The sequence below is a fragment of the Callionymus lyra genome, chromosome 7 (assembly GCF_982586985.1).
Source record: "Callionymus lyra chromosome 7, fCalLyr1.hap1.1, whole genome shotgun sequence".
NCBI lineage: Eukaryota > Metazoa > Chordata > Actinopteri > Syngnathiformes > Callionymidae > Callionymus > Callionymus lyra.
This window is the reverse complement of record NC_141824.1, coordinates 5,090,659-5,113,941: the sequence shown is the minus strand read 5'-3', so window position 1 is coordinate 5,113,941 and position 23,283 is coordinate 5,090,659. Positions and strand designations below refer to the sequence as shown.

At 49.5% G+C, this 23,283-nt stretch overlaps 1 protein-coding gene across 1 annotated transcript; it reads left to right on the top strand.

The window, feature by feature from the left end:
- The first annotated feature begins 2,794 nt into the window (after positions 1–2,794).
- LOC148074685 (uncharacterized) lies at positions 2,795–22,701 on the top strand. The gene is given in 9 exon segments (XM_087796106.1): positions 2,795–3,167; positions 3,714–3,856; positions 4,689–4,782; positions 4,862–4,966; positions 7,199–8,441; positions 14,393–14,980; positions 15,013–15,971; positions 18,971–19,959; positions 21,988–22,701. Coding segments are annotated over 9 exon segments (5,208 nt in total).
- Positions 22,702–23,283: the final 582 nt, after the last annotated feature.

Sequence of the window (23,283 nt, the reverse complement as noted above, 5' to 3'; positions counted from 1 at the left end):
CAATACTATGCAACATTATGTTTCCTGGAAAACTACTGAGGTGAACAAACACACGAACATTACCACTCAGCCCCGACACTGCACCGAAGGATCCGAGGTCAGCGAGAGGAACCTCCCTGTTTCATAACCATCGGCATGTCAGTTGATAACGGTACCCTGGTAACCGTCAGAACAGGAACATGACAATTAGACTTGGGGCTTGACACCGAGAGACACCGATGGACCCACCCGTAACGGGGAGCAACGGCGAAGGAAGGATCCAAGTGCTCCAACCAGGCCGCGTATCGCTAAACAACGCCCGCCTGCATCTTTGATTTTGACCGATGTTAATCTCAAGATTCTCGTACAAACGAGTCTGCGCACTCTGCTTAGGTATCCTTTTCTGAACATCAGCTCACCTGAGAGGTTGTTCCGTTTAGGTCCGTGCACGTTGGACTGCCGGCATATATCTGCTCTTAAGCTTGAAATAAAGCATTTTGTTTTTAAACTTTTAAAATTCTCCGACTGCCTGATTTACAAATTCACAACAAACTTTGGTAGCAGAGGATGGTTTGATAACGATCGAACGGACCGAGGACTCGACTCAAAGATCGGCGTCCCGTCCAGACGGAGTCGGAACGAGCCAGAAGGCCAGCCGAGATCCGGAGAGGATTCTGCCCATACTCGGGAACTTGATCACCAGAGCTCTACTAAAAGAGGTAAGCAGAAACATGTTATAATCAAATTCTGTGATTGAATATACCAAATTGTGTGATCAATAGTACTGAGTGTGAGTATGAAGACTTAAGTTAAAAGTTAAACGTGCTAAGGATACATTTTGAGCAGATATATTCCAAATGTCCTGTTTATTTAAGGTTTAAAAGAGAGTTTGAAAGACAAAGGAAATCAAATACTAAGAGAAGAAGAATAAGAGAAATAAAGTGTCCTCCGGGACCCACCGTGGTCTGCCGATAGAGAGGCGGTGGTCTTACAACTCCTTCGGGACCAGACCTGGTTGTTAAGAAAACAGGGCGTTGGCTGCGGTTGTAATACATTAGAAAATGTTTGACGACACACAATTCTTTCGAGACCAGGCGTAGCTGTAAGAGAAAACAGTGCGGTGGCAGTGGTTGTGATACAATATATTTCAAATTTGGTAAATGAGTGGAACCAGTTCCGGAACAAGTCCAAGAGGTTATAGTTGAAAATATTGAGGTTGAGGTTGAAGGAGACGGGAATATCATTGAATTGGGAGTTGATGATTTACTTTTTGACAGAGACATTGGAGAAGCGTGGAATTAGTTTGATTCATCAAAATTTAACATGGCATGGAGTTGTTTGAAATTGAATTAAACCCAGAAATTGAACACATTTCTAGTAAATCAACAAGAATTAAGTTCCGAATCACAAGCTGTTGTTATAGATTCTGATCTAGTAGCAGAAGAAAGATTTTGGAGTAGATTTGGTTTGACTGAAGAAGAAGGAAATGGTGAAGTTACACTTGAATTGATTTTTGATCAGATTGAAGGGTTGAAGAAAGATTTGCGGAGTGTGTGGAAAACAAATTTACTAATTTTCGTAATATTCATGGTCGCTATTCTAAGCATTCTTATTGGATTAGTGCTGGGATTTAACAAAAACTAAATAAACAGTGCGGATTGTGACAAACTGTGCGGATTGTGTGAGTTCAAGAAACAATAATCTGTTTAAAAAAAACAAAAAAAAAACAGATTTACTGTTTGCTTAATTTGTGTGTGCGTAGGGTGTTCGGGACACAGCAAGTTACTTAAAAAAATCAAAAAACACACGGTGATTGTGTTGTCCACCGAGCACACCTAAAATGGCGAATGTGGGGGATCAGTGGGCTAAAAGAATAAAAGCTAAGGTTAAAGTAAGTAAGGATTATGAAAAGGGGGATGGGAAAGTAGTGGATAAACTGTTAAATAGATGGACGGTTGAAGGCTGGATGGGAGCTGGAGGGCCCCTCAATCAAAAATAGAATAGAATAGAAAGGCTTTATTCATCCCCAGAGGGGAAACACACTTTCACAAAGTTGGAAGAAAATAAAGTGCAAGGAGAAAGAAATAGTACAAGAGATAATACAAAATAAAATAAAAACGATCTTAAAAATATACAAATTATTTACAAAATTAGAAATTGACACTATTAACAAAATAAGATAGAATAAAAATAAAATAAAATAGAAATAAAAAACGGAAAAAAAATAAAATAAAAAGCATACAAGAAGAAAAACACGCTACGGATTAGCATCAGGATATTTAAAGTAGAGAGTTAAATATCCTGACACCAGTTGGGATGAAGGACCTTCTATAACGCTCCGTCCTACACTGGGGGTGCCTGAGCCTGCCACTGAAGGAGCTGCTCCTCCACGGTCAGGTGCAGTGGGTGGAGAGCGTTGTCCCTGATGGAGGATAGTCTGGAGAGTGTCCTCCTCTCTCCCACCTCCTCCACCGAGTCCAGCGAGCGGCCCAGGACAGAGCCGGCCCTCGTGACCAGCCTGTTCAGTCTCTTCCTGTCCCGGTCCTGCTGCCTGCTCCCCAGCAGACCACAGCGTAGTGGATAGCAGAGGCTACCACGGAGTCATAAAAGGTCCTTAAAAGTGGTCTGCACACTCCGAAGGACCTCAGTCTCCCCAGGAGGTGGAGGCGACTTCGGCCCTTCTTGTACACAAAAAGCCCTCGAGATCATAGCTAAAGATCTCAGAGAAAGGCATCTTAAAGCAAAAATAGATGCAACAGAAGAGGAATCTGCTGGTGGAATAATAAAAAAGACATCTGCCAGAAAACATTTTGAGATGGTAAAAGCAGAATCAAGAGTAGGAGGAGTAATAATTCAGACGTGCTATGAACAGCGCCACTTACAGCCCAAAGCAAAAACTGCAGACGCACCCTCCCAGAAAGACAAAGAAGCCGGATACGCCCATGCTGGGTTGTACCCCACCCTCACTAAACTAAAGATTTCTACATCTGCACCCGCGCCAACAACCAGTCTTGATGATTACATCACGCAACCTGATACCTCCGATGTTACTCCACCTCCTCCGCCTCCATATACTGCACTTGGTACACCCACTCACCTCTCCGCCAACAATCCATTTCTTGAGCAGGTCCAGATCCAGCCAACAGCGCCATCTGCTGTCCAAGCCCCGATACTGCAAACCACCACTGGTACAGTTTGCATTGAGGAAGTCATAACTTTGAATGACATGAAGACCAGAGTGCATGAAATGGGAAGATTTTTGAGCAGGTTGGAGGGAACCACAGGAGAGACAGGAAATATAAGTGTGGGAATTTAACCATAAAAGAACTAAGGGATGAAACAATTGCTCATCATTTACAGAATAACTCAGCGAACCGTGTCCCAAGGAGAAGAAGTAGGTCCAATGAAGACGCTAGTCGTACCAGATACACACGGCAGCCGAATGTCTCTTCTCAGCATTTCTACCAGCAGGACCCGAGACACAATGGATCTTCCAGCAAGAAGGACGGCTGAACTTTGCTTGTCTGCCTCCGAAGATCTGCTTAAACTGCTACAGAAGAAGGGTTACAAGATAAAGAAAGAAAAAGTCCAGTTATGCCGCAGAGAAGTGACATTTCTGGGACGACTCATCTCCGCTGAAGGACTTGGCGTATCTTCAGCACACAGACAATCTATCCTGCATCACCCTAAGCCCACCACTGTCTCAGGTATGCTCTCGTTCTTGGGTCTGACAGGATACAGCAGGTCCTATATTCCTGACTACTCACCAAGAACTGCCCCGCTGAGAGCTTTGATCAGTGAGGTTGGCGCAAGAAACTTGACTGCAGACCTCAACTGGACAGTTGAGGCGGAAAAGGCCTTTACGGATATCAAACAGGTATTGGCCCAAGCAGCAGCTCTCATGCCCCCGGACTACAAGTTACCATTTCATCTTGATGTTTCTGAACAATACTCTCATCTTCATGGAGTATTGTATCAGAAAAAAGGGGGAGAAAGAAGAGTGTTATTATATCACTCATCAAAACTGGACGCCATCGAAGCAGGCCAGCCGGCCTGTACAAAGTACATTGCAGCACTAGCAAAAACATTGCTAAAACAGCACATATTGTTATGTGCCACCCTCTTGAGATCCACACTAACCATGGAGTGTCAGCCTTCCTAACAAGCAAAGAGTTTACTTTCTCCACAGCAAGAAAAACAAAAATCCAGCGTACATGCACTCAACCCCACATTACCTATGTCACAGCCGACAGAAACACGGCAGGTAACTTTGGATCAGGTGAACCACATGTCTGTGAAGAACTCGCCATAATGGAAAACAAGATCAGGAGGGACCTCCTAAACACTCCATTATAGGCACCAGATATGTGGCTTTACACAGATGGATGTTGCTACAGAGGAAGTGATGGCCTGAACAGAGCCTCATATGCAGTAGTTCAACAAATGCCGGACGGCTCGATCCACACTGTCAAAGAAGGAGTTATTCCACAACCAGCATCAGCTCAGTTGGCTGAAATCGAGGCTCTCATTCAAGCACTCACTTATGCAGAAGGACAGACTGCTAATGTTTACACTGACTCAGCCTACGCTCATGGAGCAATTCATGTAGATGCACCAATATGGGAAAGAAGAGGATTTATGACTGCTAATGTAGCAGGACGAGGTTGTTGGCATTCCAGCCAATCCCGTCTTAGCCTGCTGGTTAAAAGGAGGCGGTGCACACACTTCTCTCTCGCTCTGAATGGCTGGAGGCTGAGTTCCCACCTCAATCAGCGTCCTACGCTTCCGCTTCCGGGGTCAGAGGTAGGCTGTTAGCGACGACTGTGGTTCTCTCGTTGTGTTCTGTCCAGCTCTGTGGTAAGCTCATTGATCCTTTTGATAGATTCCTCTCTGGGTGTGCTTGGCTGCGTGTTGCTTCCCCTCTGCAACTTCTTTACGAAGTGGGTGATGCCGTTTCGTGCCGTGCTCCCCAGGAATGTTTTGATCGGTATGTGGCTAGGTGATTAGCACATATGGAGCTTTCCACCTCCGGTTTTTTAGTTTGTTTTTTACTCTGCTTTTATTGATCCCCCTAGGTCACTTAGCGCAGCCTCCGCTAAGACCACCCGCTTATTTCACTGCTGTTTTGTCTTGGGTTGTTTTATTTAAACTTCACCCGGAACTGCTGGGACGGATCGGGTGGCAACGATTCGCCCTCCCGACCACCTCTGTGTCCCGACGGCCGACTGTGCGTGTGTGTGATTGGCTAATCGCACTAAGTCGAGCGAGCGACAGCGGACTGAGGCTCTGTGTCGCAGTTCGCCCCGGACTCTTGAGTTCTTGTGTTCATTTTTGTTTACGTTTATTTCAATTGTGTCTGTTTCTTTCCGTGTGACTATTTTGATCATTCTATGTTTTGTTGATTTTTCCCTTGTTTAGTTTTACAGTTAAAGTATATTCATTTGTATTTTGTTCGTCATTGTCGTCACTCATTGTTAAAGTTTCACTCTCTATCTGCTCAGGAGCTGCCGTACTGCGGTGTCGGATTGGTGTCCCGGTGGTGGTGTTTCCCCCCTTTCTTTTGCACATGGGTTTTGTTTGTAGTGTTCCCAGGGATCCCCCCTTTTCGTCGGACATCTCTCACCATAGGTGTCAGCCCTGAGCAAGGGTAGTCGTAACCAGCATTGTTTTATTATTGTGGTAAATTAATATATATAAATAATAAATATTCTTTCTGAATTACTGTCTCTGCTCCTTCCCACGAATGAACCTATGTGCTGACCTTTATATTAATATCCTCTGGGTGAAATTCCCAGGGTGGCGTTGTTGAACACACAAATTACATAAGTAATACTCTATCCGTGCTCCTGTCGCCACAAACTGGCGTTGTTGGCAGGATCGTGTGATTGAGAGCAGAGACAAGTGTTTAGTTTTAGATTGAGTGTGTATTCTTCTATTTTTGTTTAGAAAGCGAGTGACCAACATTTTGGTGTCTGACCTGTGTTTATTTTTTCTGTCCCACCTTACCTGGCTTCATCCTCAAGGCAAGGGTGGTCTTAGTTGTTAAAAAAAAAAAAAGGAAAAAAAAAATGAAATGATGGAGGCTGAAATGCAGGAACTTAGGGATTTAGTTGCTCAATTGAGGGCTGACAATGAGAAACTTAGGCAGGAACAGGTTGCAGCTGTCCCTGGCCCTAGTACAGCCCCTTCAGTTTCCCTTCCTGCATCCTTCAGCGTCAGTGCCCCTGTAACCGAGAGACTGGTTATGGTATCACGTGACAGAAGGTGTCCCATGTTTAGGGGAAAGTCGGGCATAGGGTTAGGTGAGTGGCTGGAGGAGGTACAAGCCGGTATGAGGGCTCGTCACCTATCTGTTTCCGATCAGGCATTCTTCTTGTTCGATCATCTAGAAGGGGAAGCGCGTGATGAAATTAAGTACCGCTCTGCTGAAGATCGTTGTCACCCTAGTCAAATAATTTCAGTGCTGCAGGAGTTATATGGATGCACAGCATCTTATGTAGCGCTACAAGAGGCGTTTTTCTCCCGACGTCAACACGAGGGAGAGACTCTCCTTGAGTTCTCGCTCGCACTTATGGGCCTAATGGCATCCGTGAAGCAGCGTGCACCCACAGGCATCCCCAATGCGGAGGTACTGTTGAGGGATCAATTTGTGGAACATGTGCTGGATGGTCACTCCGTCGGGAGTTGAAGCAGTTTGTTCGCGGGCAGCATGCCTCTACCCTACTTGAGGTCTGAAGTGAAGCCATCAGATCATCAGAGCGAGAAGGTTCGCACGTAGCAACTCTCTTCCCCTGGCTGTTGGTGCTCAGTATGTGGTTCAGGGTAGTTATCCGTTGGGTGTCCCTCAAGTCTCAGAGTTCAGCGAATTGAGAGAGATGCTTAAGTTGCAACAGGAGCAGTTGAACCAACTGACTCAAAACATTTCCCGTCTGCAAGGTTCACAGCAGCACAGCCGGGCAGTTTCTCGTGGTCCTATAATTTGTAGGAGATGCCAACAGCCAGGTCACTTTGCTAGGGACTGCGATGGATCACGTGCTCTGGCCCGCAGTCGACCTTCATCACCTTCTGCACAGCAGAAATCATTCCGCTCTGCTCACTCGCGGAAAACTAGCACCCGCCGCATTGCAGAGTCACAATTCGGAGGGGGCAGTTATTGGATCAAGTGTTCGGGCAGGCGATGTTGAAGTGTCCAAGCTCATGTCTTCCTGTCCTCATTTAGCGGTGAACATGGGCGGAGTTGCAGTCTCGTGTTTGGTGGACACGGGGTCCATGGTGTCAACCATATCGGAATCCCTCTTTTACAAAGAGTTTGAACCGTGGGGTCAAGAGCGACTCCGGTCTTGTCATTGGCTGCAGCTCACAGCAGCGAATGGTCTGGCTATCCCATATATTGGTTACCTAGAGTTGGATGTTGAGCTGTGTGGCAAGTCGTTACCTGCCTGTGGCATTTTAGTGGTTAAAGACTCACCTGGCGGTACCCATCTGCCGGCTTCAGGTGTGCTGGGGATGAATGTCATTCGCAAATGCTATGGGGAACTTTTCGGTCAGCATGGCCTGGCATTGCTCTACCCCCATTCTGTTGTTGGAACCATACAGGAGGTTAAGGTCGTGAGTTTGCCAGCTGATGTGACTGAGGTTCCGTCTGCGGTGGCCACAGTTTCTTCTCAGTCTGTTTCCTTCCCAGTGCGTGATCAGATGGCTGAATTGGAGTTTGGTCATCTTCCGGCAGAAGCGCAAGGTCAGGTGAGGGCCCTCCTGGGTCAGTTTTCATCAGTCTTCTCTGCCCATGATGGAGACCTAGGATGTACTGACCTGATCGCCCATGAGATCCCCCTACTGGATGAGGTTCCAGTACGGCAGCGCTATCGCCGCATTCCCCCATCTGAGTACGAGGTAGTCAAGGACCATATTAACTAATTGCTTGGTTCCAAGGTCATTAGAGAGAGCAGCAGCCCCTATGCTTCCCCGATTGTGCTAGTTAAAAAGAAAGATGGCAGCCTCCGTATGTGTGTCGACTATAGGCTCCTTAACAGTAAAACCCGGAAGGATGCATTTCCACTGCCACGCATTGACGAGTCTTTAGACGCCCTTAGTGGAGCCCGTTGGTTTTCCACGTTGGACCTGGCAAGTGGCTACAATCAGGTCCCTGTAGCGGAGCCTGATCGTGCCAAAATCGTTTTTTGCACACCCTTTGGCCTTTTTGAGTGGAATCGTATGCCATTCGGGCTTTGCAACGCACCTAGCACTTTTCAACGCTTGATGCAGCGCATTTTTGGTGACCAGCAGTGTCAGTCCCTGCTGCTCTACCTAGATGACATTGTAGTTTTCTCCTCTACCATTGAACAACATCTAGAGAGGTTGAGGTTGGTACTGGAGCGTTTGCACCATGAAGGACTGAAGGTGAAACTTGGAAAGTGTGCCTTTTTCCAACAGGAAGTGCGGTATTTGGGGCACGTTATTTCTGATCAATTCAATTCAATTCAATTCAATTTTATTTAAAGTGTCTTATCATAACAAAGTTATCTCAAGACACTATACAGTTGAAATAAGACTACAGTTGATTAAGGAAAAATAGATCCCAGCAATTCAACAAAGAGCAAGAAACAAAACACTGTACAGTGAGCTGTACAGTGAGCAATGGTAAGGAAAAACTTCCTTTTAGAAGGCAGAAACCTCGAGCGGAACCCGACTCATTGTTGACGGCCTGCCGCTTTGACCGGCTGGGAGGAAGGATGGGGCGGTAGATAGATGGATAAGGAGAGGAGTGAGGGAGGATATAGTGAGAGAAAAGAGGAGAGTGTAGGAGGGTCCATGGGGGTGCTGGAGAGAACTGGGGATCTGATGACGTGGTGAAGATCCTGGATCAGCAGCAGCTCTGGAGGTGGATCCCTGGATCAGCAACAGCTCTGGAGGTGGATCCCTGGATCAGCAGCAGCTCTGGAGGTGGATCCCTGGGGCTCCGGGAGAGAAATAAAAAGGTGTGGGTTTGGGACAAATGTAGACAATACACAGGTATACAGACTCCGGTGACGGGTGAAGATATATAGAGGGGAGAGGGGGGGAGGGGGGTTGAAATAGCCAGGCCAGAGGGCACATACCTAGCACAGCAGATCCAGACACAGGGGCCCAAGCCGCGGCAGGAACCCGCGGGAGACCAGGACCCGGCAGGCGAGATAACCACCAGAGCCGACCCCAAACACCAGCGAGAAGGCGGACCACCACCGGGGGCGCGAGAGGGCGAGCACAGGCGAGGACGACCGAGGAAGCAGAGAGGGGGAGGCACCAGCAATGGCCAGGCACCGGCCCAGGTCCCCCGGGTCACAGGGGGACCACGGTTGTGCGGGCAGGGCGGGGGCAATGGGGCCGCAGCCGTCCGGGAACGGCCCCCAGTCTTTGAACTGTAGACCGTCCCCAACAGCCGCAGCCCACCTCCCCATGAGGGAAGTTTGGGGGGCCAGCAGTATTCGATGGGCAGTCCACGGTCTCTAAGGTGCCGAGGCCCCGCCCATCACACGTACTGACCCCCAGCCACCGCCCCCACCCACCATGCACCACCCAGGGGGACAGCAGCACTTGCATGGGCGGTACATGGTCACTACGGTAACATGGGTCCGCCCAATGCCTCCGCCGTCCCCCCAATGCGGCCCCCCCCCACCCGTGAAGCCCCCGAAAAGACCGACCAGCCCGGCCACGAACCCCCAGGACCAAGGGCGACAAACCCCCCGACCACGGCACATGCCACACAGGGCGGGTAGAGGACCACAGCCACCGCTGCAGCAGACACCCACCCCAAGACAGGCCCCCCACCACAGACCAGGCGAAGCCATCGGGGCCGGAAGGTCATCCAGAACACCCGGCCAGCCCCAGCCCCACCCCCGACGGCTCACCCGCCGACGGGGTCGGCGGGACCAGCAACCCCCCAGCCCCAGCACCGCCCCCAGCGCAACCCCCCATCCATCACCCCAGCCACCCCCGCCAGCACCCGCCCCCACGCACCATCAAAAACCCCCCGGGAGCGGGCCACCCCCCCGCCGGCGCACGGGGCCATCGCGGCACCAGCGGTGACCACCACCAGGCCCAAGGCACCCACAGGCCCCACCCGCCGGACCCCCACACCCGAACCGGCCAAGCCAGAATGGCCCCGGCGAGAAAAGAAGGATATACAGAGCTCGGTGTCTAAAACTAAAACTAAAACTCCTCCAGCATTCTCAGCCTATAGCAGCTAAGATAAACAGTTTTGTTAGTTATGACAGCTAGAGATAAACAGTCAAGTTAATTATAGGCTTTATCGAAAAGTAAGGTTTTAAGATTATTTTTAAACATAGAGAGGGTGTCTGCCCTCCGGACTGAAGCCGGTAGTTTGTTCCACAGTAGAGGGGCTTGAAAACTAAAGGCCCTGGCTCCGAATCTACATTTAGAGATTTGTGGTATAACTAGTAGATCAGAGTTTAGGGATCGTAAGGTCCTTGAGGGTTGGTAAGTTTGGATTAAAACTTTAATGTATGTTGGTGCTAGACCATGTAAGGCTTTATAGGTTAGGAGAAGGATTTTAAATTGTATTCTAAATTCTACAGGAAGCCAATGTAGGGAAGACAGTACAGGGAAAATGTGTTCGCGCCTCTAAGTCTTAGTCAGGACACGAGCTGCAGAGTTCTTAATGAGCTGAAGAGTTCTGAGAGACTTTTTAGAACAGCCTGACAGAAGAGAGTTACAGTAGTCCAGCCTGGAGGTAACAAAAGCATGGATGAGCTTCTCAGCAGCATCTAAAGGAAGGAAGTGCCTAATTTTTGAAATGTTACGAAGGTGGAAATAAGCAGTCTGTGAGATTTGTTTTATGTGTGAGTTAAATGATAAGTCCTCGTCAAAGCATACACCCAGATTCTTTACAGTGGTGCTAGTAGCAGGAGCAAGTCCATTTTGTAAAGCTAGATCATTAGTTAATAATTGTCTGAGATGTTGCGGACCAACTAGTAAAACCTCAGTCTTTTCCGAGTTCAGTAGGAGGAAGTTTTTGGTCATCCATGACTTGATATCTGTGATACAGGACTGTAATTGTTTTAGCTGAATTCTTTCATCTGGCTTCATGGACAGGTAAAGTTGGGTGTCATCAGCATAACAGTGAAAATGTATACAGTGTCTTCTAATCAAGTCCCCTAGTGGGAGCATATAGATTGTGAATAGTATTGGACCAAGAACAGAACCTTGTGGGACACCATAGCTGACCTTAGTGTGTGTCGATGAGAGGTGGTTGACATGTACATAGTGCGTTCTATCCGACAGGTAAGATTTAAACCAGTTAAGAGCAGTTCCACGAATTCCTAAATGGTTTTCTAGCCTCTGTAGAAGGATTTGGTGGTCGACAGTGTCAAATGCAGCACTGAGATCTAAAAGAACAAGAACTGAGACATGGCCCTGATCAGAGGCCATCAGTAGGTCGTTACTTACTTTTACCAGGGCGGTCTCTGTGCTGTGGTGTTCCCTAAAACCAGACTGAAACACCTCAAATTGATCATTGTCCTGGAGATAATCACAGAGCTGACTCGTTACCACTTTCTCCAGAAGTTTTGAAATGAATACTAGATTAGAGATAGGCCTGTAGTTAGTGAGGACCTCTGGATCGAGAGTGGGTTTTTTAAGCAGAGGTTTAATTACTGCAACTTTAAAGATCTGAGGCACATAGCCGGATGTTATTGACAGGTTAATAATGTCAAGTATGAAAGTGCTAAGTAAGGGGAACAGTTCTTTAAGTCGCCATGTGGGAATAGGATCGAGAAGACATGTTGTGGACTTTGAGGAGGAAACAACCTGGAACAGCTGTCGAGGACTCACTGGTAGAAAGGAGTCAAAGTATGTATCAGTCATAGTGTCTGTGACCGGTGAGGCTTCACTGGTTGAATTAGACGAATCTAGGAGGTCTTGAATCTTTCCTCTAATAGTTACAATTTTTTCATTAAAAAAGTTCATAAAGTCATTGCTACTGAGATGATGAGGGATGGACTGCTCAATGGACTGATGGCTCCGTGTCAGCCTGGCTACAGTACTGAATAAGAACTTGGGGTTATTCTTATTTGCTTCTATAAGTGATGAGTAGTAGCTGGCTCTGGCTTTCCGAAGAGATGCCTTGTATATTTTTAACTTATCCTGCCAGTCCTGGTAGAATTCATTATGTTTTGATGAACGCCATATCTTCTCTAGTCGTCTACAAACCTGTTTTAATTTACGTGTTTCCTGAGTATACCAGGGAGCAAGACTACTTCTGTTAACAGCCTTTTTTGTTAGTGGTGCGATTAAGTCAAGCGTATTGTGCAACGAGTCTGTAAAACTGCCCACAAAGTTATCAATGTCTGGGTGACTATGGGTAGAGTTTCTTGACACACTGAGGCTAGGCGTTTTACTGAGCACAGAGGGAATTATTTCCATAAACTTGGTAACGACACTTTCAGACAGACATCTTTTGAGAGTGCTCCTGTTCTGTAGACTTGGCTCATTTAAAATGAAGTCAAAGGTTATTAATTGATGGTCGGAAAGAACTGAATTTTGAGGAGAGACAATAACATTTTTAATTTCAAGTCCGTATGCTAGGACAAGGTCTAATGTGTGCTTAAAGCAGTGAGTCGGTTCATGTACATACTGAGAGAAACCAAATGACTCCAGGATAGAGTTAAACCTGTTAGCTAAGCTATCATGGACCATATCAACATGGATGTTAAAGTCACCAACAATAATCACTTTATCTGATTTAAGCACCAGGCTGGTCAAGAACTCAGGGAACTCAGACAAAAATTCAGAATAAGGTCCAGGGGGACGATCGACTCCAACAAAGAGAAGTGACTGACCTGATCTCAAGGTTGTATTAGATACGCTAAGTATAATACTTTCAAAAGAGTTTAAATCACATTGTGGTCTAGTAAAGGTTGACAGACATGAGTTGATGATGGCTGCGACTCCACCTCCTCGACCAGAGCGTCGAGGGGCGTTAAAGTTAGTGTGGCTGGGTGGTGTTGATTCATTTAAAGATACGTAATCATCTATAGACAGCCAAGTTTCGGTTAATAATAATAAGTCAATGGTTTTATCTGATATAAGTTCATTAATTAGTGCAGCTTTTGAGGACAGGGATCGGATATTCAACAATCCACACTTAATTCTCCTGTCCTCTACAATGGTACTATTTATTTGATTTAGATTTATTTGAATTAGATTATCTTTAATAGCATCTACTGACATTTTTACTTGGTTTTATTAAGCGGGTCAGATTGACCCTCTCTATGTGGTTAGAGGTGGGTGGCTGTTGTGGGAGAAGGGCAGAAGAGTGTGGAAGACTGCAGTTCTGCCTTCTGATCTGTGCTCTGAGTCACGTTACACTAAAACTGTCAACACTGCTAGACAAGAGAGATGCTCCTTCCAACGTGGGATGGATGCAGTCTCTCCTAAGCAGACCAGGTTTTCCCCAGAAGGTTTTCCAGTTGTTAACAAAGCCAACCCCGTTTGCGGGGCACCACTCTGACAACCAGCGATTAAATGATGAATAGCGAGTAAACATATCATCATTGGCCATATTGGGAAGGGGTCCAGAGAACACTACGGAGTCCGACATTGTTCGTGCAAATGCACACACCGACTGAACGTTTACCTTGGTGACCTCCGAGCAACGTAATCGGATGTCGTTGCTGCCGACATGAATAATTATCTTACTGTATTTACGTTTAGCTTTAGCCAGCAGCTTTAAATTTGATTCAATGTCGCCCGCTCTGGCCCCAGGAATGCAGACTACTCTCGCTGGCTTCGCTAGTTTAACGTTCCGAAGAATGGAATCGCCTATGAACAGAGCAGGTTCCTCGACCGGTGACTTGTCGAGTGGAGAAAATCTGTTCGAAACGCTAAGGGGTTGGTGGTGCTCCGTTGACTTTGGCCGGGAACTATTCCTCCCTCGAACAGTCACCCACCGACCCTGGTTTCCCGGCTGCTCGGGAATTGCTGGAGGACTACCTGCTAGGCTATGTGGCTGTGCACTGTCTACCTGACACTGGCTAGCTATAGGTTTAGCTTCGACAGCGCACAACCGGCTCTCTAGTTCAATGAGCTTCACCTCCAGTCTAGCTAACAGGCTACACTTTACACAACTAATGCTATCTCTAAAGGAGGTCGAAGCGTAACTAAACATCTGACACACCGAGCAGGAAAGAACAGAGGAGGGAGAGGGAGAGGGAGACATAGTGAGGGGAAAGTTTGACGAATACGCTCACCGGGAAGTTTTCCAGACTTGTCCTCGGCCCGATTCGACTTCGAAGGATGTTGGTCCAAAAATAAATGTAGATGTTCACGGATGCTCCAGAAATAAGGCGAACAAAAAGAAAAAAAAGATTGTTCTGCTTGGAGCGAGAGAGACGCTGCGCGGTGCTGCACTACGATACGATCAGGCTGTCTCCACAGACCCGAGCAAGATTGAAGCGGTCGCTACCGTATTGGGGCTTCGCTCCTTTCTCGGTTTTTCCTGTTACTACCGCCGCTTTGTGGACGGTTTTGCAAAGTTGGCTGCACCTCTGCACAAGTTGGTGGCAGAGCTGGCGGGTGCCAAGCCCAAAACGGCCAGCAACAGCATTGCATCCCATTGGTCCGACGAATGTCACACTAGCTTCGAATCACTGAAGGCCAAATTAATCTCCTCACCAGTGTTGGCCTATGCAGACTTCTCCCTTCCATTTATCTTGGAAGTGGACGCCAGCTATGGTGGCCTAGATGCTGTTCTGTCCCAACGACAAAATTATGTGGTTAGACCAATAGCTTATGCAAGCCGTGGATTGAGGCCTACAGAACGAAATATGGAGAACTATAGCTCGATGAAGCTGGAGTTCTTGGCTCTCAAGTGGGCCATGACTGAAAAGTTTAGGGAGTACTTGTTGGGTCACCAGTGTGTAGTTTACACCGACAACAATCCCTTGAGCCACTTGTCCTCTGCCAAGTTGGGGGCCACGGAGCAGCGGTGGGCAGCTCAGCTCAGGTAGCAAAAGTTTGTAAGCCGGCCGCTCGTAGTTTCATGGGCCACTTGATGGCTTCTCGGCCTAATGAAATTTTAGCTATTGATTTTACTCTCCTCGAGCCAAGCCGTAATGGTTTCGAAGACATCCTGGTGATGACTGATGTATTCAGTAAATATACCTGGGCGGTCCCTACCCTTGACCAAAGGGCAACTACTGCTGCCCAGGTCCTGGTGACTGCGTGGTTTTCCAGGTTTGGGGTACCCGCTCGGATACATTCGGATCAGGGACGTAGTTTCGAGAGCACCATTATAAAACAACTGTGTGAGTTTTATGGCATTGACAAATCTCCCACCACTCCATACCATCCAGCAGGAAATGGTCAGTGTGAGCGGTTCAACCGAACACTCCATGATCTTCTGCGTACTTTGCCAGTGTCTCGGAAACATGACTGGAGCTCATGTCTACCCCAGGTCTTGTATGCCTATAACACCACACCACATCAAGCCACTGGTAAGTCCCCATTCTTGTTAATGTTTGGCCAGGAGCCCAGGCTCCCTGTTGACTTTCTCCTAGGTCGGGTTGAGACCCCCGTGGGAGGTTATATTCATGAGTGGGTTCAGGAGCATCAAACCCGACTGCAGATGGCATTTGAGGGGGCCCGTGACCGATTAAAGGTGGCCGCGGAGCGCCGTAAGAGAAATCATGATCAACATGTCCGGCATGCTCCTCTGAAGGAGGGCCAGTTCGTTTGGTTGCGGGAGCTTGGTGTACGGGGCCGCCACAAGATCCAAGATCAGTGGTCGTCTGTCATACACCTTGTCTTGAGGGTACCGAAAGAAGGGGGCTCGGTATACACCATCGCCCCAAAAGATGATGCAGATAGAACCAGGCAGGTCCATCTTTCCTTGTTAAAAGCCATAGTTGGTGTCGATCCTTCGTGTGAACCTCCCGCTGTTCCCTCTCCATCTCCGCCCAAGTCAATTCAGTCAGAAGATGAACTTTCATCTGAATGTGACTGGCTGGTTTAAGGACCGAGAGCTTTTCACCCATTTCTGTCGAGGCTGGAGCTCCAATCCATACTAGCCCCAGAGGTCAACCTTCAACCTCTGTGCACCCTGATCCTATGGTGGACAGGCCCCGTCTTCTCCCTTCGGTCGGCAGAGAAACTGTGCGGCGTACAGTGAGGTCAACTGCGGGTCAGCACTCTAATGTTCACCATCTTCCACGGCCGTTAGCAGACCCTGAACAAGGATCTACTAGTCCTTCCAACTCAGTGTTTAACTCTGTTGCTGCACTGTTTAGACCGTGGCAGTAAAATCGGTCATTGTGTCCGGTTATTCCATCGTCGGGGCGACGATTCAATTGTTGGGGGGAGATTGTAGCAGGACGAGGTTGTTGGCATTCCAGCCAATCCCGTCTTAGCCTGCTGGTTAAAAGGAGGCGGTGCACACACTTCTCTCTCGCTCTGAATGGCTGGAGGCTGAGTTCCCACCTCAATCAGCGTCCTACGCTTCCGCTTCCGGGGTCAGAGGTAGGCTGTTAGCGACGACTGTGGTTCTCTCGTTGTGTTCTGTCCAGCTCTGTGGTAAGCTCATTGATCCTTTTGATAGATTCCTCTCTGGGTGTGCTTGGCTGCGTGTTGCTTCCCCTCTGCAACTTCTTTACGAAGTGGGTGATGCCGTTTCGTGCCGTGCTCCCCAGGAATGTTTTGATCAGTATGTGGCTAGGTGATTAGCACATATGGAGCTTTCCACCTCCGGTTTTTTAGTTTGTTTTTTACTCTGCTTTTATTGATCCCCCTAGGTCACTTAGCGCAGCCTCCGCTAAGACCACCCGCTTATTTCACTGCTGTTTTGTCTTGGGTTGTTTTATTTAAACTTCACCCGGAACTGCTGGGACGGATCGGGTGGCAACGATTCGCCCTCCCGACCACCTCTGTGTCCCGACGGCCGACTGTGCGTGTGTGTGATTGGCTAATCGCACTAAGTCGAGCGAGCGACAGCGGACCGAGGCTCTGTGTCGCAGTTCGCCCCGGACTCTTGAGTTCTTGTGTTCATTTTTGTTTACGTTTATTTCAATTGTGTCTGTTTCTTTCCGTGTGACTATTTTGATCATTCTATGTTTTGTTGATTTTTCCCTTGTTTAGTTTTACAGTTAAAGTATATTCATTTGTATTTTGTTTGTCATTGTCGTCACTCATTGTTAAAGTTTCACTCTCTATCTGCTCAGGAGCTGCCGTACTGCGGTGTCGGATTGGTGTCCCGGTGGTGGTGTTTCCCCCCTTTCTTTTGCACGTGGGTTTTGTTTGTAGTGTTCCCAGGGATCCCCCCTTTTCGTCGGACATCTCTCACCGTAGGTGTCAGCCCTGAGCAAGGGTAGTCGTAACCAGCATTGTTTTATTATTGTGGTAAATTAATATATATAAATAATAAATATTCTTTCTGAATTACTGTCTCTGCTCCTTCCCACGAATGAACCTATGTGCTGACCTTTATATTAATATCCTCTGGGTGAAATTCCCAGGGTGGCGTTGTTGAACACACAAATTACATAAGTAATACTCTATCCGTGCTCCTGTCGCCACAAACTGGCGTTGTTGGCAGGATCGCGTGATTGAGAGCAGAGACAAGTGTTCAGTTTTAGATTGAGTGTGTATTCTTCTATTTTTGTTTAGAAAGTGAGTGACCAACATTTTGGTGTCTGACCTGTGTTTATTTTTTTCCTGAGACAAAACAGGGGATGGTTTTCGCGGATCGGCAACGAGCCCTGTCCCACCTTACCTGGCTTCATCCTCAAGGTAAGGGTGGTCTTAGTTGTTAAAAAAAAAAAAAAGGAAAAAAAAAATTGAAATGATGGAGGCTGAAATGCAGGAACTTAGGGATTTAGTTGCTCAATTGAGGGCTGACAATGAGAAACTTAGGCAGGAACAGGTTGCAGCTGTCCCTGGCCCTAGTACAGCCCCTTCAGTTTCCCTTCCTGCATCCTTCAGCGTCAGTGCCCCTGTAACCGAGAGACTGGTTATGGTATCACGTGATAGAAGGTGTCCCATGTTTAGGGAAAGTCGGGCATAGGGTTAGGTGAGTGGCTGGAGGAGGTACAAGCCGGTATGAGGGCTCGTCACCTATCTGTTTCCGATCAGGCATTCTTCTTGTTCGATCATCTAGAAGGGGAAGTGCGTGATGAAATTAAGTACCGCTCTGCTGAAGATCGTTGTGACCCAAGTAAAATCATTTCAGTGCTGCAGGAGTTATATGGATGCACAGCATCTTATGTAGCGCTACAAGAGGCGTTTTTCTCCCGACGTCAACACGAGGGAGAGACTCTCCTTGAGTTCTCGCTCGCACTTATGGGCCTAATGGCATGCGTGAAGCAGCGTGCACCCACAGGCATCCCCAATGCGGAGGTACTGTTGAGGGATCAATTTGTGGAACATGTGCTGGATGGTCACTCCGTCGGGAGTTGAAGCAGCTTGTTCGCGGGGAGCATGCCTCTACCCTACTGGAGTTCCGAAGTGAAGCCATCAGATCATCAGAGCGAGAAGGTTCGCCCAGCAAGGCTCGGGGTCGTAGCAACTCTCTTCCCCTGGCTGTTGGTGCTCAGTATGTGGTTCAGGGTAGTTATCCGTTGGGTGTCCCTCAAGTGTCAGAGTTCAGCGAATTGAGAGAGATGCTTAAGTTGCAACAGGAGCAGTTGAACCAACTGACTCAAAACATTTCCCGTCTGCAAGGTTCACAGCAGCACAGCCGGGCAGTTTCTCGTGGTCCTATAATTTGTAGGAGATGCCAACAGCCAGGTCACTTTGCTAGGGACTGCGATGGATCACGTGCTCCGGCCCGCAGTCGACCTTCATCACCTTCTGCACAGCAGAAATCATTCCGCTCTGCTCACTCGCGGAAAACTAGCACCCGCCGCATTGCAGAGTCACAATTCGGAGGGGGCAGTTATTGGATCAAGTGTTCGGGCAGGCGATGTTGAAGTGTCCAAGCTCATGTCTTCCTGTCCTCATTTAGCGGTGAACATGGGCGGAGTTGCAGTCTCGTGTTTGGTGGACACGGGGTCCATGGTGTCAACCATATCGGAATCCCTCTTTTACAAAGAGTTTGAACCGTGGGGTCAAGAGCGACTCCGGTCTTGTCATTGGCTGCAGCTCACAGCAGCGAATGGTCTGGCTATCCCATATATTGGTTACCTAGAGTTGGATGTTGAGCTGTGTGGCAAGTCGTTACCTGCCTGTGGCATTTTAGTGGTTAAAGACTCACCTGGCGGTACCCATCTGCCGGCTTCAGGTGTGCTGGGGATGAATGTCATTCGCAAATGCTATGGGGAACTTTTCGGTCAGCATGGCCTGGCATTGTTTCATCTACCGGTGGTGTCTGAGGCTCCTACCGCCGTCACAGAGGCCCTCCAGAAGTGCCATGAGGCCTGTGAGTTGGCTGATCCGAGAGCAGGGAAGCTCAAGCTACGTGGTAAAAAGGCTTGGCGTATCCCTGGTGGGATGATGAAGATTGTAGCTGCCACATGCTCTGATAAGTACTCCAGCACTACAGCACTGTTTGAACCACCAGAGTCTGGCCTGCCTGCCGGACTACTGGCTTCCCCCGCGCTAGTGCCGATAGCCCGAGGCATGGCCTATGTGCCAATTTTAAATGTTGGTTCGTTGGATGTGTTGCTCTACCCCCATTCTGTTGTTGGAACCATACAGGAGGTTAAGGTCGTGAGTTTGCCAGCTGATGTGACTGAGGTTCCGTCTGCGGTGGCCACAGTTTCTTCTCAGTCTGTTTCCTTCCCAGTGCGTGATCAGATGGCTGAATTGGAGTTTGGTCATCTTCCGGCAGAAGCGCAAGGTCAGGTGAGGGCCCTCCTGGGTCAGTTTTCATCAGTCTTCTCTGCCCATGATGGAGACCTAGGATGTACTGACCTGATCGCCCATGAGATCCCCCTACTGGATGAGGTTCCAGTACGGCAGCGCTATCGCCGCATTCCCCCATCTGAGTACGAGGTAGTCAAGGACCATATTAACTAACTGCTTGGTTCCAAGGTCATTAGAGAGAGCAGCAGCCCCTATGCTTCCCCGATTGTGCTAGTTAAAAAGAAAGATGGCAGCCTCCGTATGTGTGTCGACTATAGGCTCCTTAACAGTAAAACCCGGAAGGATGCATTTCCACTGCCACGCATTGACGAGTCTTTAGACGCCCTTAGTGGAGCCCGTTGGTTTTCCACGTTGGACCTGGCAAGTGGCTACAATCAGGTCCCTGTAGCGGAGCCTGATCGTGCCAAAATCGTTTTTTGCACACCCTTTGGCCTTTTTGAGTGGAATCGTATGCCATTCGGGCTTTGCAACGCACCTAGCACTTTTCAACGCTTGATGCAGCGCATTTTTGGTGACCAGCAGTGTCAGTCCCTGCTGCTCTACCTAGATGACATTGTAGTTTTCTCCTCTACCATTGAACAACATCTAGAGAGGTTGAGGTTGGTACTGGAGCGTTTGCACCATGAAGGACTGAAGGTGAAACTTGGAAAGTGTGCCTTTTTCCAACAGGAAGTGCGGTATTTGGGGCACGTTATTTCTGATCAATTCAATTCAATTCAATTTTATTTAAAGTGTCTTATCATAACAAAGTTATCTCAAGACACTATACAGTTGAAATAAGACTACAGTTGATTAAGGAAAAATAGATCCCAGCAATTCAACAAAGAGCAAGAAACAAAACACTGTACAGTGAGCTGTACAGTGAGCAATGGCAAGGAAAAACTTCCTTTTAGAAGGCAGAAACCTCGAGCGGAACCTTGAAATAGCCAGGCCAGAGGGCACATACCTAGCACAGCAGATCCAGACACAGGGGCCCAAGCCGCGGCAGGAACCCGCGGGAGACCAGGAGCCGGCAGGCGAGATAACCACCAGAGCCGACCCCAAACACCAGCGAGAAGGCGGACCACCACCGGGGGCGCGAGAGGGCGAGCACAGGCGAGGACGACCGAGGAAGCAGAGAGGGGGAGGCACCAGGCGCAGGCACCGGGGCAGAGGGGCAGCCAGAAGAACCAGTCAGGGGATAGGGCCCCGGGGCCAGGCCGGGCGACGGAGGACCCCCAGACCGTCAGGCCGCCAACAAGTCCATAGCAGGGGACCGAGTCAAGGAGATGGGGACCCACCACAGCAGCGGCGGGGGAACCCCCCCCAATACCCTGCGGACACGGCCAGTAGCCGGGTTGAGTGCCACCGCATGAGCCCGGGGGAGCAATGGCCAGGCACCGGCCCAGGTCCCCCGGGTCACAGGGGGACCACGGTTGTGCGGGCAGGGCGGGGGCAATGGGGCCGCAGCCGTCCGGGAACGGCCCCCAGTCTTTGAACTGTAGACCGTCCCCAACAGCCGCAGCCCACCTCCCCATGAGGGAAGTTTGGGGGGCCAGCAGTATTCGATGGGCAGTCCACGGTCTCTAAGGTGCCGAGGCCCCGCCCATCACACGTACTGACCCCCAGCCACCGCCCCCACCCACCATGCACCACCCAGGGGGACAGCAGCACTTGCATGGGTGGTACATGGTCACTACGGTAACATGGGTCCGCCCAATGCCTCCGCCGTCCCCCCAATGCGCCCCCCCCCCCACCCGGGAAGCCCCCGAAAAGACCGACCAGCCCGGCCACAAACCCCCAGGACCAAGGGCGACAAACCCCCCGACCACGGCACATGCCACACAGGGCGGGTAGAGGACCACAGCCACCGCTGCAGCAGACACCCACCCCAAGACAGGCCCCCCACCACAGACCAGGCGAAGCCATCGGGGCCGGAAGGTCATCCAGAACACCCGGCCAGCCCCAGCCCCACCCCCGACGGCTCACCCGCCGACAGGGTCGGCGGGACCAGCAACCCCCCAGCCCCAGCACCGCCCCCAGCGCAACCCCCCATCCACCACCCCAGCCACCCCCGCCAGCACCCGCCCCCACGCACCATCAAAAACCCCCCGGGAGCGGGCCACCCCCCCGCCGGCGCACGGGGCCATCGCGGCACCAGCGGTGACCACCACCAGGCCCAAGGCACCCACAGGCCCCACCCGCCGGACCCCCACCACTCCATACCATCCAGCAGGAAATGGTCAGTGTGAGCGGTTCAACCGAACACTCCATGATCTTCTGCGTACTTTGCCAGTGTCTCGGAAACATGACTGGAGCTCATGTCTACCCCAGGTCTTGTATGCCTATAACACCACACCACATCAAGCCACTGGTAAGTCCCCATTCTTGTTAATGTTTGGCCAGGAGCCCAGGCTCCCTGTTGACTTTCTCCTAGGTCGGGTTGAGACCCCCGTGGGAGGTTATATTCATGAGTGGGTTCAGGAGCATCAAACCCGACTGCAGATGGCATTTGAGGGGGCCCGTGACCGATTAAAGGTGGCCGCGGAGCGCCGTAAGAGAAATCATGATCAACATGTCCGGCATGCTCCTCTGAAGGAGGGCCAGTTCGTTTGGTTGCGGGAGCTTGGTGTACGGGGCCGCCACAAGATCCAAGATCAGTGGTCGTCTGTCATACACCTTGTCTTGAGGGTACCGAAAGAATGGGGCTCGGTATACACCATCGCCCCAAAAGATGATGCAGATAGAACCAGGCAGGTCCATCTTTCCTTGTTAAAAGCCATAGTTGGTGTCGATCCTTCGTGTGAACCTCCCGCTGTTCCCTCTCCATCTCCGCCCAAGTCAATTCAGTCAGAAGATGAACTTTCATCTGAATGTGACTGGCTGGTTTAAGGACCGAGAGCTTTTCACCCATTTCTGTCGAGGCTGGAGCTCCAATCCATACTAGCCCCAGAGGTCAACCTTCAACCTCTGTGCACCTTGATCCTATGGTGGACAGGCCCCGTCTTCTCCCTTCGGTCGGCAGAGAAACTGTGCGGCGTACAGTGAGGTCAACTGCGGGTCAGCACTCTAATGTTCACCATCTTCCACGGCCGTTAGCAGACCCTGAACAAGGATCTACTAGTCCTTCCAACTCAGTGTTTAACTCTGTTGCTGCACTGTTTAGACCGTGGCAGTAAAATCGGTCATTGTGTCCGGTTATTCCATCGTCGGGGCTACGATTCAATTGTTGGGGGGAGATTGTAGCAGGACGAGGTTGTTGGCATTCCAGCCAATCCCGTCTTAGCCTGCTGGTTAAAAGGAGGCGGTGCGCACACTTCTCTCTCGCTCTGAATGGCTGGAGGCTGAGTTCCCACCTCAATCAGCGTCCTACGCTTCCGCTTCCGGGGTCAGAGGTAGGCTGTTAGCGACGACTGTGGTTCTCTCGTTGTGTTCTGTCCAGCTCTGTGGTAAGCTCATTGATCCTTTTGATAG